General features: G+C 33.2%; 3 protein-coding genes across 3 annotated transcripts; 1 reads left to right on the top strand and 2 right to left on the bottom strand.

Annotated features, from left to right (window-relative positions):
• Window positions 1–10,033: 10,033 nt before the first annotated feature.
• INS49_003253 (uncharacterized protein) lies at window positions 10,034–10,678 on the bottom strand (the record flags this gene model as incomplete). The annotated part of the gene is made up of 2 exons (XM_043164048.1): window positions 10,034–10,407; window positions 10,468–10,678. 2 exons carry the CDS (start codon window positions 10,676–10,678, stop codon window positions 10,034–10,036), a joined length of 585 nt encoding a protein of 194 aa, XP_043018813.1.
• Window positions 10,679–11,764: 1,086 nt separating this feature from the next.
• On the bottom strand, window positions 11,765–13,006 carry INS49_003252 (uncharacterized protein; the record flags this gene model as incomplete). The annotated part of the gene is made up of 2 exons (XM_043164047.1): window positions 11,765–12,895; window positions 12,983–13,006. 2 exons carry the CDS (start codon window positions 13,004–13,006, stop codon window positions 11,765–11,767), a joined length of 1,155 nt encoding a protein of 384 aa, XP_043018812.1.
• An 870-nt stretch (window positions 13,007–13,876) lies between these two features.
• On the top strand, window positions 13,877–17,402 carry INS49_003251 (uncharacterized protein; the record flags this gene model as incomplete). Its single annotated transcript, XM_043164046.1, has 2 exons — window positions 13,877–14,408; window positions 14,482–17,402. 2 exons carry the CDS (start codon window positions 13,877–13,879, stop codon window positions 17,400–17,402), a joined length of 3,453 nt encoding a protein of 1,150 aa, XP_043018811.1.
• Window positions 17,403–18,504: the final 1,102 nt, after the last annotated feature.

Raw genomic sequence — 18,504 nt, 5'->3', positions numbered from 1 at the left:
TTGCTTGCCTTTTTTTATTATAGCAACTTTATATATATAAATTTTTTCTTTTCCCTTAAGTTTTTTCTTTTTCCTTTCTTTTTTTAATATCTTTTTAATTTTAATTAGCCTTTAAATTAAGTTAAAATTAAAGCAAAATATTATAATTCTTTTATTTTTTAATATTTTTTTATAATAATATCTTTATTATTAAACCCTTCTTAATTAAAATTAAGGAGTTTAATATAAAAGGATTCCTCTTTCTCTTTTTAAGCTATTTATTATAACTTATAAGCTAAGTAAGTTTTAATTAAAAGTATTTATACTTTCTTTAAGCTAAAAGACATTCTTAATAAAGATTAATTTATTAAAACTATTTTTTATAATGCCTTTATAAAAGATATTTATATATATAAAATTATTAATATTAAATAAAATTAATACCTTGCTTAATAACTTATTAATTTTATTTTTAAAAAGATAATTAAGAAATTATTTAATAAGTTTCTTAATAAGTTATAAAAAGAATGGTTTTTAAATAATATTAAGAATTTAATTAAAAGCTATATAAATATTATTATTATTAAGGGAAGTAATAAAGCTTTTTATAAAAAGTATATAATAATAATATATAATTACTTTAATTATTATTATTAAGTAGCTTTATTTATAGCCTTTTATAGCTATTAAAATGCTTTTCTTTATAAGTATTACTTAAAGCATATAAATTATAACTTTTTCTTAATTATAAATAAAAATATCCTTATTATAATTCCCTTTTTAATTATTACTTTTTATATAATTTTTATAATAATACTTATATTAATTATATTTATTATATTAAGAAATTTAATTATATCTTTAATAAATATAATAATATAAAGGAGGTATAAAAGGCTATAATAGTTAAGTAAGTAAAGTTTAAGGATATGTTTAGCTTTATAATTATTATTAGTAAAATAATATAGCTTAAAGGAATAATTAGCTTTAATATTATTTAAAATAAAAAGGTTAGCATTATTTAAAGCTAATAATTATAACCTTATAATATAAAATTCTTATTATATTAATTATAAAAATAAGCTTTTAATAAAATATAAATAATAATTAAGATAAAAGGAAAAAGGAAAAAAATAAATTAAGTTATTAAAAAGAAAAAGAAAGTTTTTAATTTTAATAAGAAAATAATAAATAAGTATATAATATATTTTATAATATATTTTTTAAAAATATAATATTTTATATTTAAACTTAAGGCTAAATTTAATTAAGTAAATAAATATATATAAAAAGAAATTTTATATTATAATAAATATATATATATATATATATAAGAAAAAATAACCCCTTTCTTAAATAAATACTTAAGCTAAGATTTAAAAGTATTGCTAAGCTAATTATATTAAGAATGTTAAGGGTTATTTAATTAAAGCAAAGGAATGTTAATAAATTATAAAGGCTTATTTCTTAAGTTTCTTTATTTTATATATAAATATATTATAAGTTTAATATCTTAAATATTAAAGTTTAAAGAATTTAATAAGTTTAAGCTTATAAATAATTAATATACTTAAATAATAAATAAAGATATATTTAATTAATCTTAATAATAATTAAAGTTAAGGTTATTTAAAATAAGGTTAAATAAATTAAATTTTATTAAAATATTTAAAAAGGAATTATTATTTATAATAGCTATAAGATTGATTTCTTAAGGTAAATAAGGTTTAAGTTTTTATATTTTAAAATAATTAATAAATCTTTTTAATTATTTTAATAAAAATATGCTTAAAAGGTAAATATTATTAAGTATTTAAAGTTTATAAATATTATTATAATAAATTTTATAAATAATAAAAAAATTAAATTAATAATAAATTAGTTTTTAAAATAAGGAATAATTAGCTTTTCTTTGCTTATTAATAAGCAAAATTAAGTTATTTTTTTTTAAGAAAATAAATTAAGGAAAATTATAATATATATTTTATTATATAACTTTCTTCTTATAATTTAAAATTAATTTAATTATTATATTTATATCTTATAGAAAATTAAGAAGTAATTAAAGCTAAGAATTAAAAGCATTTTAAGTAAATATATTTAAAGTTTAGGTTTAAATATATTATATAAAAATAATAATTTTAATTAAAATAATTAATTTAAAGCTATAAAAAAGATAAAAGGAATTCTTTTTATAAAATCTTTTAAATAAAGTTTAATTAATAAAAAAAGCATAAGGTAAAATTTATACTTAGCTTTTAATTCTTTTATTAAGCATTTATTTAATAATAATTATAATAATAAAATACTTATATTTAATAATATTATTAATATAAGAATTATATATTAAGATTATAATCTTTTTAATTTTAATTATTAAAAGATATTAAGTAAATTAACTTATATTTTTTTATTCCTTATTTATTATTATCTTTATTAAAAGCCTTTATTTAAGAAGGAATTTTTAAATAAAGAACTTTTTAATGCTTTTTAAATTAGCTATTTTAAAAGGCATAGCTTTAACTTATCTTATTAAGTTATATTATTCTTTAATTAGCTTATTATATTCTTAATTAAAAGGTAAATATTAAATATTAATATAAATCTTAATAAATAGTTAATTTAATATAATTAAAATAATTTTATTATTATAAATTTAAGTATTTTATTTATTATAATAAGGATAGCTAATAATAACTTTTTTAATATTAATATATATTTTTTTTTAATAATATATAGCTTAAATTTAAAAATAAGTAGCATTTCTTTTATAATACCTAAAAGGAGCATAATAATTCTTAATAATTTCCTATCTTTAATTAAGGTTATTAATAACTTATTATTATAATAAATTCTTTTTAAATTATCTTTAAAAAGTTCCTTTATAAATAAAAAAATAATAAGCCTTTTTATAAAAAAATAATTATTATTATAATATAAAGTTTTTAAAATAAGTTTTATAGCAAAAATATTAAATAATTTTAAATAATTTTTTTAATTAAAAATAATTATTAAGTAATAATAATTCTTAATTAAATAATTAAGATTAAGATAATTAATTAAGAAAAATATTATATTAATTCTTAATATCTTCTTTAAATTTATAATTTACTTTATTTAATAGCCTTAATGGCTTTTTAAAAAGTATATTTATAATAATATTCTTAAAATCTTTAATATAATAAATAATGAAATTATATATTTTAATTATAACTAGCTACCTTATAATATAAGCACTTAATATATTTAAGGTAAATCTTTTTAATTATTAAATTAAGATATTAAAATTTATTTTTAAAATAAAGTAAATATTATAAATATAAAAGTATAAGCATTTAATTATATATAAAATAGCTTTATATTTTTATTTTATTGCATTATATAGCTTTTTAACCCTTATTTAAGTATTACTTTTATATTAAATTAAGTATTGCAATTTATTTTTAATTTATATAAAGTATATACCTTATTTCTTAAAATTTATATTTATTATAAAAATAATCTTATTATTAAAATAATTAATATTAACTAAATATAGCTTTAAAGTAATTATAACTTTAAAAGTATTTATAGTTTTTTAATAATTTAAGGTTTATTAATAAAGTATATCTTTTTTTAAAAAATTAAATAATAGCTTAGTAATAATCTTATAAAAAGGTATTTATGCTTTATAAAAGTTTAATAAGCTTAAAAAGAATTTAAGCTTAATTATATTTTTATAAATATTTTATTTATTAATTTTAATAATCTTTTTATTTAATAAAGATTAATTAAGTATTTTATAAATATAATTAATAATATTAGCTTATTATTTATATTATTTTAATTTAATAATATTAATTGCTTTTTTAATTAACTTAGAATTATAAAAAATATTATTAAAATTCTTAATATATTTAGCTATATATTTTTAAACCTTTAATAAGGTAAGTACTTCTTTATTCCTATAATTTATTTTTAAATTCTTAATTATAATATTATTAAGAAAAAGTTTATATATTATAAGAATTAAGTTATAAAAGATTTAAATTATATATTATATAAATTAAGTAATAAAATTTATAACTTTTATAAATAAGTTATATTATTAAAATAATTTAATTAAAGTAAAAAAAGTTATAATATTTTAACTTTTCTTATTTAGCTTAATTTAATTATATTTTAAAAAAAAGTTAAGGAGAAATAATATTTTATATATTATAAATTCCTTAATAAACTTATTTATTAATAGCAAAATAAAGGCATTTTTAATTATAATTTTATTAGCTTTTAAGATATTATTAATAAGTTAATAATTAAAGTCTTTTTTTTTATAAGAAATTATTAATTTTTATAAATAGCATAGGATTTCTTAATACCTTTATTAGCTTATTAATTTTTAAGTATTTTAATAATTATTTTTCTTAAGGTTTTTAAAAGCTAAATTATCTTTACTTAATATACCTTATAAGGAATTATTTAAATAAATTATAATAGCACTATATTAATATTAATTTAAGTAATATAAGATTAATTTTATATTAAAGATTTTTTTTAATTAAAAAGTAAATAAATAAATATTTCTTTTTTTTATTTTAAAAAGGAGTTATAATTTTTTTATAAAAGAATATTTAATTAATTAAGCATTAATCTTAATTCCTTATTAATTAAAGAAAACTTAGGTTAAATTTAAGCATTATATTTACTTTTATAATTTTTATTTATAGCTAATTTTACTTTTTTTTTATAAGTAAGTTTTTAATTAACTATACTTTTAAGAATAATATTATTAAAAAATTAATTATTTATAAGATAAACTTTAATACTTATTTATTTATAAAAAGTTTTAATTAAAGATTAAAAGGTTTTATTAATTAATTTAATAATTATTAAAGTAAAAGGAATTTTATTAACTTATTTTTTAATATATATAGCTTTTTTTTATAAATAAGTATTATAAATATAAGTTAATATTTATTAATCTTTTCTTTTAGCTTAATAAATTTTTTAAATCTTAGCTTAAAAGTTTTTTATAAATATAAAAATTAAACTTTTTATATTTTTATTTAAGAAAGTATTTAAAACCTTTTTATTTTCTTTTATTTTAATATTAAAATAAGTTAGCATAATTAATATATTAATTAATATTAAGCTTTAATTAAGGCTTAAAGAAAGTAAAAAAATGCTTTTAAAAGCTAATAAATACTTTTAAGGAATTTAAGCTTTTTTAAAAGGAGCTACTTTAAAGGGCTTTTAATTCTTTTATTTTAAATTATATATTACCTTAATATTGCTAAGAATAAAATAGGCATAAAGGTATTCCTTTAATTATTTAAATATTAAGTTTATATTTAAAAAAAAGAATATTTTTAAAAAAATATAATATAAGGTATTAAAAGTTTTATTATTAATAATAAAAAATATAGCTTTAATTTTATTTAAATTAATATAAATTTATTTTTTTATAATTTTAATTAAAAATAAAGAATCCTTATTATATATTATTAAGTTTATATTATTAAGCAAAGTATATAAAAGTTTATTATATTTATAATATAATAAAAGTAAGAAATTTATTTTAGCTTTAATATTTAAAAGAATAAGCTATAAAAAGTAATTATTTACTTTTATATAAATTATTAAATAAGCTAAACTAAAATATTCTTAATTAACTATATTTATAATAAATATAATAATAAAGTTAACTTAATATTAAATAATTTATAATAAATTAATTAAAGTATTAATTTTAATATTATTTTTAAAAAAAGTAATTATATTAATTTTAAAAAATAAATCTTTAATATAATCTTTAAAATATATTAGCTTAAAAGGTATTTTTAATAAAATATATACCTTAAATTATATTATTAATAAGTACTTAATTAAAATTAAATTAATATTGCTAAGCGTTAAAATATTTATAATACTTATTTTAATAATTATAATTAAAATTACTTAAATTACTTTTTCCTTAAGTAATAAGGGTTATTAAATATATTTCTTTAATTTTAAGTTTATTGCACTTATTAAGCTTACTCTTATTATAAAAAACTTAATGTTTTTCTTTTAAATTTAATTTTAATTAATAAATAAGTTTTTCCTTTCCCTTATTTTTTTCCTATTCCTTAGTTATAACTTATTATTAATAATTTAAAATTAATTATTTTTTACCTTTTTAAAGTCTTTAAGTTAAATATAATTAGCCTTTATAATTCTTATAACTTTATTTTAATCTTTAATATTCTTAGCTATATACTTTTTTTTAATTATAATAATATTTATTTAAAAAAGCTTATTATTACTTATAATTATAAGCTCTTTTTTAATATAAATTATATAATTTATAGAATTTATAAATATTAAAATTAAGCTAACTTTCTTTTAATTATTAAGCTTTTAAATTACTTTTAAAGCTCTTAATAAAGCTTTTTCTTTAAATAAAAAATTTATTTTAATAAGCTTATAATATTTAATTATATAAGGTAAATTAAACTTTTCTTTTTTAAATAAAAACTTTAATTAATTATAAATATATCTTTTTAAATTATAATTATTTTAATTATAATATAATTAAATATAAGTAAGGTTTAAATACTTTAAAAAATTAGCTTAAGTATCTTTAAGTAAGCTAAGAAATATTAATAATTTCTTTAGCTTAAAAGCTATTAATAAGCTATTTAAAAAAAGTTGCTTAAGCTTATTATATTAATATATATTATAATTTTAAGAAGTATAATTATAATAAACTTTAAATAACTTATTCTTTTTAAAAAAAAGCATTAAAATTATAACTTATACTTTATTATTATTAAGATTACTTTAATTAAGTTTTATTAAAAATTATTAAATAAAATTTATAATTTTTAGCTTAATTATTTTAAAATTATTTTATTATTTATTATAAAAAAAAGCTTTAATATTTTATTAAAATAACTTAAATTTATTTTTAAACTTAATTAAATTAAATTTTAACTTTATAAACCTTTTAATAAGTTTATTTATATTTTATAAATTTTAATTATATCTTTTAATAATATTAATATAATTAAATTTAAATAAAAATTATTAAGCTTATAAGTTTTTATTTTAAAGGTAATTTAAAAAATTAAAATTATTTTAGCTTTTTTAAAGGAAATTTAGCCTTTTTAAATTAAGTAAATTTTAATTAAAATTATTTTATATAAATAAATATTTATTTTACTTAAAATATTTAAGTTTTTAATTAATAACTTTTAATAAGGTATACTTAAAATTTAATTAAAGAATATTTCTTATTAACTTATAAGTAATTCCTTTCTTTATTAGCTACTTTTTTTAAATATAATAAAAGCATTTTATAAAAGGGTTAAGTTATAATAAAAGAAATATTATTTATATTATTAAGTTCTTAATTATATTTTATAATCTTCCCTTTTTATGCTTTTAAATTATTATAAGGATTATTATAAATAATATTTTTAATAATTATAATTAAATTTATATAATAAGTTTAATTATTAAATTTATAAAAAATAAAAAGCTTTTCTTTTTAATTTTTTTAAATAAATTATTTAATAATAATGCTTTTAATTACTTTTATTAAATTTAAAATAATATAGTATTATTTAAATAAAAGAATTAATAAATAATAATCTTAAGGCTATATAAAACCTTAATAATATTAATTTTATTAAACTTTAAGGTATTTAAATTATAAATTATAAATAAAGCTATTTATAATAAAATTATTATATTAATAAAAAGTAAAACTTTTAAAATATTAATTTAAGTTTTTAATTTATTATTAATAATAAATTATAAAGTTTAATTAAAATAAAATTAATGTTTTAATTAATAATAAGTAAAATTAAATTTTTTTTTTCTTAATAAGTTTCTTAAGATTCCTTTTTTAGCTTTAAGTAAAAGAAAATAAATAATTTTTAGGATTTAAAGGTATTTTTAAAGTAAGAGTAAGTTTAAGAGGGCTTTAAGCTTAAAAGTGCAATATATATATTATAGTAAATTTTATTAAAATAATAATAAAATAAAGAAACTTAAAAGTAATAATATTTTTAATTAAAGTAATTATTTTTAAGGAATTTATCTTTAATATTATTATAAAATATTTAAATTAAAGTTTAAAGAATAAAGATATTAATAAATATAATAAATAAAATAAACTTAATAAAAGAATATTTTATTAAAAGATAAGAATTATAAGGCTATAATAAAGAAAGCTTTTTAAATTTATATTTAATGCTTTGCTTATTAATATTATATTAAATTCTTAGTAAATTAAATTTAAGTTTAATTAAAGCTTAAATAAGGTTATATTTTAAGTTTAAGTTTTTTATATAATTTAATTAATATAAAAATGTATAATATAATGTTATTTATTAAACTTATAAGTAAGTAAGGTAAGCATTTTAATTTTATATTATAACCCTCTTTACTTTAAGCTTAAGGTTATAATAATAATAATAAATATTAATTAAGAGTTTAAAGCATTTTTAATTAATATTAAGTAATATTTATAAAATTTAAATTTATTATTTTAATCTTAAGTTTATATTATTATTATATTTTAAGTATAATCTTTAATAAAAGACTTAAAATAAATTTAAAGTTTAATAGTGTATTAATATATAATTAAGGTAATATTTTATTTAAATATTAAAAGCATAAGAGGTATCTTAAAATTGGAAAATAATCTTAAAGTACTTATAATATTATTGCGAATTTAATTATATTTAACTCTTTTTTATAATAAATTAAAGATAAATGCAGGCTTTAATTAAAGCTTTAAGTTAATATATAAAATAATTTAATAATATTTAATATAAAAATAAAAAGAAATAAAATTAATAAATAATTAGCTTATAGCTAATTTCCTATTTTTTTTATTATTAATTAAAGATATATAAAATTAAAATTATGCTTAAGTTAGGTTATTAATGAAAATAAGCTACTTAAATAATAAGGAATAAATTTTGCTAAACCTTCTTAAGGATAACTTAAGGAAAAGCTTTAATATAATAAAGAGGGAAGATAAAAATAAAAGGGAATTAAAGAAAGAAAAAAGATAAATATTTTAGAAATTCTTAAAAATAAGAAAAGCTTAATTAAAGCACTAAATATATAAGAAAAAAAAAGAGTTAATTTCTTAAAAGAATATTTAAAATAAGCGTAAAAGCTAGCTTTTTATAGTTAGCCGGAATTTAATGCAATACCATTTCTTACGTAATTCCCTGCACCCGCCAACAATATATATAATATTACCCTAATACTGAAGGTTTTCCCCTAAAAGAAATAATTAAAATAATAAAGGTTTTTCCTGAAAAATAAGCGTTACTTATACGGCCCATATATATTACATATATACACAGTTATAATATACCTACACTACGTTTATATATATTTAATTCTACATAGAAAACGTATTTCCGTAGTATATATAATGTAAATAAAATAACGTGTAACTTTAATGTATAAAAATGCCGTGATATACCGTAATTATTATAAAATAATTAATAAATCCCATATAAAACCATAATTTAATATATAATACCCTATTGGCTATAAGTTTAAGTTAAAGTAACAGCAAATTTTTGGGTTTTTTGCCTAAATATATAAAACACTTAATAAGTAAGTTTTTCCCCTTTTATAAGGTTTTCTCACTATATAACTAAATATTCCTTTTTTATAAACTAAATCCCTTATATATAAAATAAAATAAATAAAAGGGAATTAGTTTAAGGGGGGCTGTTGAAATATTCTAGATATCTAGGCTATTATTAATACGGGATATCCTTTTCCCCATACGTTTGCCACTATATGGAGGATAATAACTATAAATAGGGGCCTTCCCTCCCGTTGAATAGACGTTAGCTAGCCTAATAGACCAAGCATCCAACGCTATTATTTGACAGGCTCCAGACTCGAAATGCGAATGACACCTCAGAAGTATTAATCCTCCTTGTGTGGACAGGCACGCAAGCAAGATTGCGTCAGTTACATAGTAGCTAAACTATCATTTATGTATGCTACACACTCACAACGCCCATTAATTCATGTTTCGAGCGAACCAACTCACCTAATCAATTATCTCTCCGTCTGGCCCTTCCGTTCCCGAGTACACATACTGTACCTGGCTCTCTTGTCCGCGAGGTTGTTGCGTCTGGGCATATGATGATCGAGGTTGATGGCCTTCACTGCGTGACTGTCGATATCCAGCGTAGGATGATGATACGCTATCTCGTTGAGCACTACTCGGGTACACCCCGCCGTACGAAGGATATCCTGACTGAGCCTCCGTGGATACATATTCATATCGATCGGAATAAGGGTGCACTCTGGGCCGAACGTAAGCATCCCTGTGTGTCTCGTGGCCCTGCCAAGTGTCACGCTCATAGGGGTAGTAGGGGTAGCCATTGGCAATGTCCCACTCGATATCCCGCTCGTCACGTCCTAGGCACCGACCAGCATCCCTATACGATTCAGCAGAGCGGCTGGAAGATGAGTACTCACCGCGGCGATCCGCCGAGGAGTAATTGGACCTGGACTTACCACGACGAGAGGAAGAATACCGGGATGGTGAGTCGGTAGTGACCTCGATCCGCGCGCCTGACTCTACCACGTGCACTGTTGTCTGGGTGGAGGGTGCGCGACAGTCGGTGCAGAGCCCGTGTTTGCCGGACATGCCACGCCTGCAGTTAGGACATCGAATTCTGAGACTCATTGTTGAATTTCGTATATAATGGGTGGGCAGAGTACTAATGTGTATTTTGTTATCCGTGTTCAGTTGTTGGTGAAGTGTTGGAAATGCCGATCAAAAGGACTGTGCAGAGACCGGGAATTGCGAACAATTTGAATTGTCAGGTTGGTCCATTGGCCTTTGTTAATTTTCGAAGCACGGCTCCTTTCAAGGCCTTTTCCCTGTGCCATTGTTCTCCCGCGGGACGGCAAGTTGGGACAGAACAATCCATGGTGTCTTTAGCTGAGGTGCCGCTTATGTGTGCCGCTGAGGTGCCCTTTATTCAAAGCAAAGACTTTGACAATGAACAATCGTAATTGGAACCAGAAATGCTCATGTGGTGTATATATTCCAAGGTTGGAAATTTACGCACTCGGACACTTATTCCTAACCTTTTAGGACGCCACACAGAAGGAAGCCAGCCACCAGTCGCCAGCCTGCAAAGTTGAGATATCCTGCCTCAGAATAAGATCATGTGCCTGCTAATCATCACCTCGCACAGCCACTGCGGGCACAATACGTACCGCTATGGCAAATGTTCAGAGAACGCCGTCTATGTTCAGTGCCGCCAGAAGCGGACAGAGCTTGGCACGCTCGATGGCAAATGCCCAGCTTGCGACAGGTGGGCGGCTCTAGCATGGCGCACATGGGAGGAGCGAGTTGCGTGGAATCACGAGCAGAGTATGGTTGCACAGGCCGAGCAGCAGCGGCGGCGAAGCACCTTATGGCAAGACCATCACCCCCTCCGCGATACGGCACAGTCTTCTGTGAACGGCTCGCCGCGGACGCCTACTCGGCGCGAATAACAAGTCACAATGATCTGTAAAAATAACCCCAAGGTGTTGAATAGCGTCAGCATCTCACTGGTTGCGGCCCAAGTGTAATGCGAGCCACCCCTTGACCACCCCCCCCCTCAAAACCAAAGAATAAAACACAAGACTTAATTTAAATATAGACCAATACACAACTCTTTTGCTTTCTTGTTCTTGTAAGCTCTCGTCTATTCAGAAGGAATGTGGGAAGAGAGAGCTTCCAGATTGTTGATTCTACCTGTGCCACTTAACTAGTGAATCAATTTTTACCTTTCCCTTTCCGTTTCCTCGCACCGGTAGTCTCCTCTTCCACCTTCACAGGCACATTATCCTCTTCCGAAGCCTCATCACCCCTTACTTCAACCAAGTCGCTCTCGTGCCCGTCATCTGTCCTCTCTGTAGAGTCACCCCTCCCACCCAAAACTTCCTTGAGAATCCGCTTGCCCTCGTTTTCTTCCCCGTTGTTGGCTCCGCAACCCATGCACTTCCAGAGTCCCATCTCGGCCAGGCTGTTCGTCCCTGGGGGCGCCTGGCCGTTGACAAGCCGGCACTGCTTGCAGATCAAGACGATGCGGTTCTTGGCGGCCGTCTCGTCTTCGCCGAGCAGCGTGTCCATGATTCTGTCATACCAGTGATTTTGCAGCCCAGCAGGGTTCATCTCATACTGTGCCCCGGCGACATGGGCTGACTGGGGCCTGGGTGCTTCATATGCGTTGGGCGCAAACTCGGCCGAGGGTTCAGTGCGTTGGTGCGGTGACGGCAGGCGGTGCTGCTGCTGAAGGGAGTCCTGTGGTCTGGTGCCTGATGGCTGAGGCGTTCCTGGGTTCGAGAGGGGAAGAGCGTTGCGGCGGATGTTCGCGGTGGCAGGCGGAGGCATGTGTGTGCGTTGAGCGGGACCCGGGTTCTGTCGCCGTGAGCGCGGGCTCTTCTTGTTTTCGGCATCGCCATCCTCGGTGTTCTTTCTTTTGGGCTTCGGGTTCCCGTCTGTTCCACCGTACTTCTCCAGAAGCTCCAGCGTAGAATCGTATTTGGTGGCATCCTTCAGTTTCTGAATGGTCGTGGCCCTCTCGCCTTGAAGGCCCTTCAGCTTTGAGCTCAAGCTATCGATGCGGACGTCGTAAACGGCAGTGGTGACGGTGCGGACGAGGTAGATGAAGACCGGGCCGCCAGCCAGGCCAGACCATTCGTACGCGCCTATGTTCTTCGTCCCAATGACGACCAGGACGACGATGGCATAGATGAGGTAGGCGATGGAGAGGTACAGGGTGCAGAGGAGGCGGACACGACGGCTAGAGGCGCGGGCTCTTTCGAGTCGAGCTTGAGTGTTGGTGATGTTGGTGGACAGGACGGACAGGGTCTTTTCAAACGAGGCAGTCGAGGAGTCGTCCTTCTACAGGCGGCCGAAACCAGGTTAGTCAGTGTTGAATGTCATGGACACAGAGGCCACATCCGGGGCTACGACAGGAACAAAACACACCTTCCATGGCCATAGTGAGACCATCGTCGCTGGCGCCCCTGAGTCTCGAGGTATGCAGAAAGTTTCCTCCCTGCTCAGGGTCGTCCTTGCTCAGCGGTGAGATGTTCTGACAAAATATATGACTGAAACTTGCTAAATAAGAGAAGGCATGAAGCTGTGCCGACGGTCCACGCGCGATTGTAGAAGTGCTGGCTAGGTGAGGTCGGAAGATGACAGGGATACGGTCGCCGTCGAGAGTGTGCTTGTAGTATGTATGGTCCAGAGTTTGTCCGTCCACGAACCAAGGGTATCAGCCTCGCAGGCAGCCCCAAAGTGTCAATCTCGCCTGTGACCTTTGGAGATGGAGCTCGGCATGAGTGACCTCACAGCTCCCTTCACGGTCGATCAGGCCTGTCAGGGGCCGCTAAAACAGCACAGGTGGGGCCTTGTGTCCCTGTGCCAATCCATGCACAATACAGAGAGAGAGGTACGAAGGTACAAAGGGGCGAAAGTACCTGGCCCCAGCTTTCGGGGCCGAGCTCGCCTAGGGGGGCCGGCCGCGCAATTGGATGCTCTGGCCAGCTCACGGTTTAAGATACGGAGGGATAACCGTCTTGGCTGTCAGAGCACAAGGCCCGGCCAAAGCAAGGCTGGACTTTTTCGAAACACATCGCCAGAACAAGAGAAGAGGGTAGGAGACAAGCAAGCAGAGAACGGTTCGCCACTGCTCTCTCTTTTGTTCCTCCACCGGGCAGACCGGCGCTGCACGCTATTATGCCCTTTCTACCGTGCTAGTTCCGTTACACCTTGGATGACCCGACCCGATTCAACCTGCCGTTTTGCTTTGCGTCGCTCTGCCTCGCCTCGCATTGATCCGACCGCATTCTCCTGGGAGACCCTCCCATCGTCTCCGCCATGTTTCAACGCCTCAAGGGCTCGCTCGACAGGGTCATCGCCGAGGAGCAGGCCCGCCAGAAAGCCGCCAATGAACAAGCAGGCGCCGGTAGTGGCAGCGGCAGCCCAAGGCAGTCGTCGTCCGTCTCGAGGAGCAATAGCGCCGCATCCACCGCCAGGAAGCCCAGGGCCAAGAAGCAGAGCCAGGATGTCTCCAAGAACGACGACGGTGCCGCGAACCTGGACCCTGCTGTCTTCGAGGCCGCCTTCGTCATAGACGACGACGAGCCCAGCCGCGCAACTACTCCAAAACCGCCCTCCGATGACCAGGCGCCGCAGAACGGTGATGCAAAAGACACTGGCTCTGCCAGCGGCGAGGCTGGCCCTGTGGCGGGAGCTGGAGACTCTGCGCAGCCCGGTAAGGATGCCGAGGCGCGAGCAAAGGACGACGAACAGAAGCCTGCGCCGCCGCCTAAGAACGAGGCCCCCGAGCTGCCTGCGGACGTGCGCACCAAACTTCGGAAGCTGGAAAAGCTCGAGGCCACATACCCAGGTTGGTTCACATCTCGCTACGAGGTCGTGTCTCAGACCTCAGACATGGCATGTCCAGCTGACTTGCTGTCCAGAATTGCTCCGCTCCTACCGTATCGCCCACAGTCGAGCCACTTCCATCGAGCCTTTTGAACGCGCTCTTCGCGAGAACACTCCTCTCACATCCATCAAGGACCCAACCGCGTTTCTCGAATACCTCAACCAGCTGAACCTCAAGGGAGATATGGTCATGGAGGAGTTCAAGCGTGTCTCTGCAGAGAAGGACGACTTCAAGAAGAAGAACGACGCTGCTGACAAGGAGATTGCCGAGCTCAAGGAGAAAGTGGCTGCTCTGGAGGCTGCTAAAACCACTGAAGGCGGACCAGCTACGTCTGGGAATGAGGCGAGCACGGCTGAGCCTGAGAAGGCTCAAGTCGCGACTCAGACCTCCCCACGCCCGTCAGACGTCAAATCCCCCGTGCAGTCCGTTCTGGGCATGTTCTCCCCCAAGCAGAAGCCAGCAGAGCCTATCGAGTCTAAGAACGAAGATGCCGAGGGGACCGGCGAGGACTTCTTCTCCTACGACAACGAGATCCCAGAGCTACAAGCCGAGGTGGAATCGAAGAACGGGGAAATCGAGAAGCTAAACGCCCTTGTCAACGACCTCAAGACCGAGCTTGCAACTGCCAAGGAGAACAGCGCTGGTCTCGTTGAGAATCTCGAGAAGGCGACCCGAGAGCTGAGCGAGTCGCGGGATAGCGCGGCCATGGCCGAATCTTTGCAGACACAGGTTGAGGCACGCAATATCGAGATCAAGACCCTGATAGAACGCATCGAGAAGCTGGAGGCACAGTTGAAGGACATGCAAGCCCAGCTGCAGCAAGAGAAGGCGGCTACAGCAACGGCCATCAAGGAGAAGGAGGAAAGACTGGCCGAGACAAGTGCCCTACACTCGGAGCTCGAGAGCGGGCTGAAGAAGGTCACGGAAGCCAAGGCCTCCCTCGACACGCGCATCGTCGACTTGACAACAGAGATCAAAACCCTGCGGCAGTCGAAGCTTGAGAACGAGCAGAAGATTGAGGAGCTCAATGCTCAGCTCCAGGTCCCGCAGGCGCCACCTACTCCGTCGACAACCACACCCTCCGAGTCTCTCGAAGTCCCTGCCGCGACGACGCAACCATCCTCGTCCAACAAGAAGAAGAACAAAAAGAAGAAGAAGGGCGGAGCAGCTGGAGCTACGGCCCCTGCAGAGACTACGAACAATGCTGGCGAAACCACGCCGCAACCTCCCGCGACCCCGATCGACGGCCCTTCAATCTCTGAGCTGCAGGTCGAAATCGCGAGCCTCAAGTCCGATGTCTCGCAGAAGGATGAGCAGATCGAGAGGCTGTCCAAGCAGCGCAAGACGGAAGAGGATCTACGGGAAGAGATCGAGACCCTGCGAGAGAATATAATGGACATTGGCGACGAGCATGTCCAAGCCAAGGACAAGATCAAGGGACTGGAGGCCGAGAGAAAGCAGCTTCAGGAGCGGATTGCTGAGCTCGAGAAGGAGCTTGAGCAGTCCTCGTCGTCTGCGCAGACTAACGACAAGCTACAGGGAGATTTCGACACCATGAGACAGGAATTCGAGGATCTAAAGACCAAGTCGTCGACACTACAATCTGACCTGGGCGCTGCACAACAGCTTGCGCAGAGCAGGTACAGGGATCTGACCGAGCTTCGCGAGGTCCTGCAAAAGGCGCAGCCGGAGCTTAAGAGCCTCCGCCAGGAAGCAGCCACCCTCAAATCTACAAGAGAGGAATTGGCCGCCAAGGCCGCGGAGCTGCGTGCAATGGAGAAACGTGAAAAGGAGCTCAAGACCGAGGTTTCACGCGCCCAGCGGCTGGCCACCGACCGCGAAACGGAGACCAAGACACTCCGCGAAAAGCTCACAGCAGAGACCAATGCCAAATTGAGCCTGGAAAACGCACAGCGCATTTCGGGCCGTGACCTGCGCAGGGCGGAGACCGAGAAGATCGAGCTCAGCGCCAAGGAGGAGAAGGCAACGCGGGAGTTGCAGAGGCTACAAGAGGAAATGTCCAAACTACGCCCGAGGGTGAAGGAGCTCGAGGACGAGTGCACCAAGCTGCGCAAGGAGGCGGACATTGCCAAGGAGGACTCGGAGCTCAAGACAAGCCAGTACACCAATGCGCAGAACCTGCTAGGCAGCATGCGGGACCAGACACACGAGCTCAGCATCCAGCTTAAGGAGTCCCAGAGCCAAGCAGAGAGCCTCGAGGAGGAGATCTCGGAGTGTCGCAAGCTGCTCGGCGAACGCACAAGAGAGGCGGAAACCATGCGCCGCCTCCTCGCCGAGGCCGACGAGCGCGCCAACTCCAAATCTAGAGAAATGCACGAGCGCATCGAAGAGGCCGAGAAGGAGCGCGACCGCTTTGAGCACGAGATGCTGTCTTCTTCGCGGCGCGCGAACCGCCAGGCCGAAGAGCTCAAGCAGCGTATCAAGGAGCTTGAGAAGGAGAGCAAGACGCTCGCCGAGGAGAAGGACGAGCTCGAACACAAGGAGCGCGAGTGGCGGCGCAGGAGGGAGGAGCTAGAGGCTGTGGAGTCCAAGGCAGACGAGGAGGTCAACGAGATGCGGCGCACGGTGAACGACCTGCGCGCCACGCTCGATGCGTCAGAACAGCAGGTGCGTGATGCGGAGAAGGCTAGGAACGAGCTCCGCCGCAGTCTCGACGACTACAGGATCCGCCATGACAAGCTCGCCAAGGAGCTGAAGATCGTCCAGGGCAAGCTTGCCGCCACCGGGGTGAACAGTCCTGCGGCCGGCAGCAGAGGCAGCATGGAGAGCCAACGGAGCGGCGGCAATGGCGCTGCGGCTGGAGGTGGTGGTGGGGGTGGCGTTGATGCGGTGTATCTCAAGACGATCATGCTGCAGTTCCTGGAGCAGAAGGACAACAAGCTCAGGGCGCAGCTCGTGCCCGTGTTGGGGAAGCTGTTGAGGTTTGACAAGTGAGTTGTCCCCGGCCTTTGTTTTGTCGCCATGATCATGGGACCCCTCTCTCCTCCCTCGGCTCGGTTGCCACTCCGTGTCTCATTGCTGTTGAGACTCGAGGAGATCTCTTGCTGCATGAGGCGTGGAGGGTGGCAGACCGCGCGGGATCGAGCAAGGCTCACCCTTGGGATATGTGACGATGTCGGTTGGGCCATCTTGTGTTGCACGACCGTAGTGTAGTGATGCGTGGATCGGGTATGCTGTGCAACCAGTTGACTGCCAGCCGGAATAGGGGCCCGTTGACCTCACCCTATGATACAACCACACTTTGTCTCTTTTCTCCCCCCTCTCACCCTCTTTATTAACCTGCCTATCACAAATTGGGACATTGGCTAACAGACTTGCTTCTTTTGTTTTGTCTTAGGGCCGATGAGCAGAAATGGATGGCGGCTGTCCAACAGATCGGGGCGCGATGATCGCAAGTCGCAAGGGAAGGAGGGTGTGGAGGTGGCGAGTATGCCTTCTTTACGACTTAGCCAGCATGTGGAAACGAAGGAATCAGCTGAATGCAAGAATTTCGATGTCCCATGCCAATTCCGTGCACACCAGCCCGCGTCTGCTTCTCAGTGCCAGCATCATCTCGAGAGCTGCTGGCGTTTGCCCACATTGTCTGGTACTGATGAAATTGATTAGATTACTGCGGATCCTCTGGGAACTCCCCGGCCTATGGGAGGGCATCAGTCACGAAGCGGAATTGACACCGCGTTTCACTACAGGGACGATTGACCTTCATGTGGAAGGTGTACTTGGTTGTGCGAGGGTCACTGTTGCAAGGACCGAAAGGACGAAACGACACGTCACCACCACCACAGACAAAGCCGGGAAAAATTCTGGTCTCGCGCCAGACATGCAGCTGCGGCATGCGGTGCTGATGTCTGGCCTCGAGAGCCACGCCGTCGATGGCGCATGTGCGGTGTGCGTGGCCTGCCTCCAAGCGTTGGAAGGCCGTGGCTACTGTTGTTGAAGTGTGGTGCGGTGTGGCCTCCCTGTTGGACAGATGTGGTGACAGAGAGCCAGCTGCTGGTGCTTCCCTCCTCGGCGGCCTCTGGGAGGTGGAGTGGAA

The sequence above is a fragment of the Diaporthe citri genome (assembly GCF_014595645.1).
Source record: "Diaporthe citri strain NFHF-8-4 chromosome Unknown scaffold_10, whole genome shotgun sequence".
Taxonomy (NCBI): domain Eukaryota; kingdom Fungi; phylum Ascomycota; class Sordariomycetes; order Diaporthales; family Diaporthaceae; genus Diaporthe; species Diaporthe citri.
This window is presented reverse-complemented; position numbering and strand designations above follow the sequence as displayed.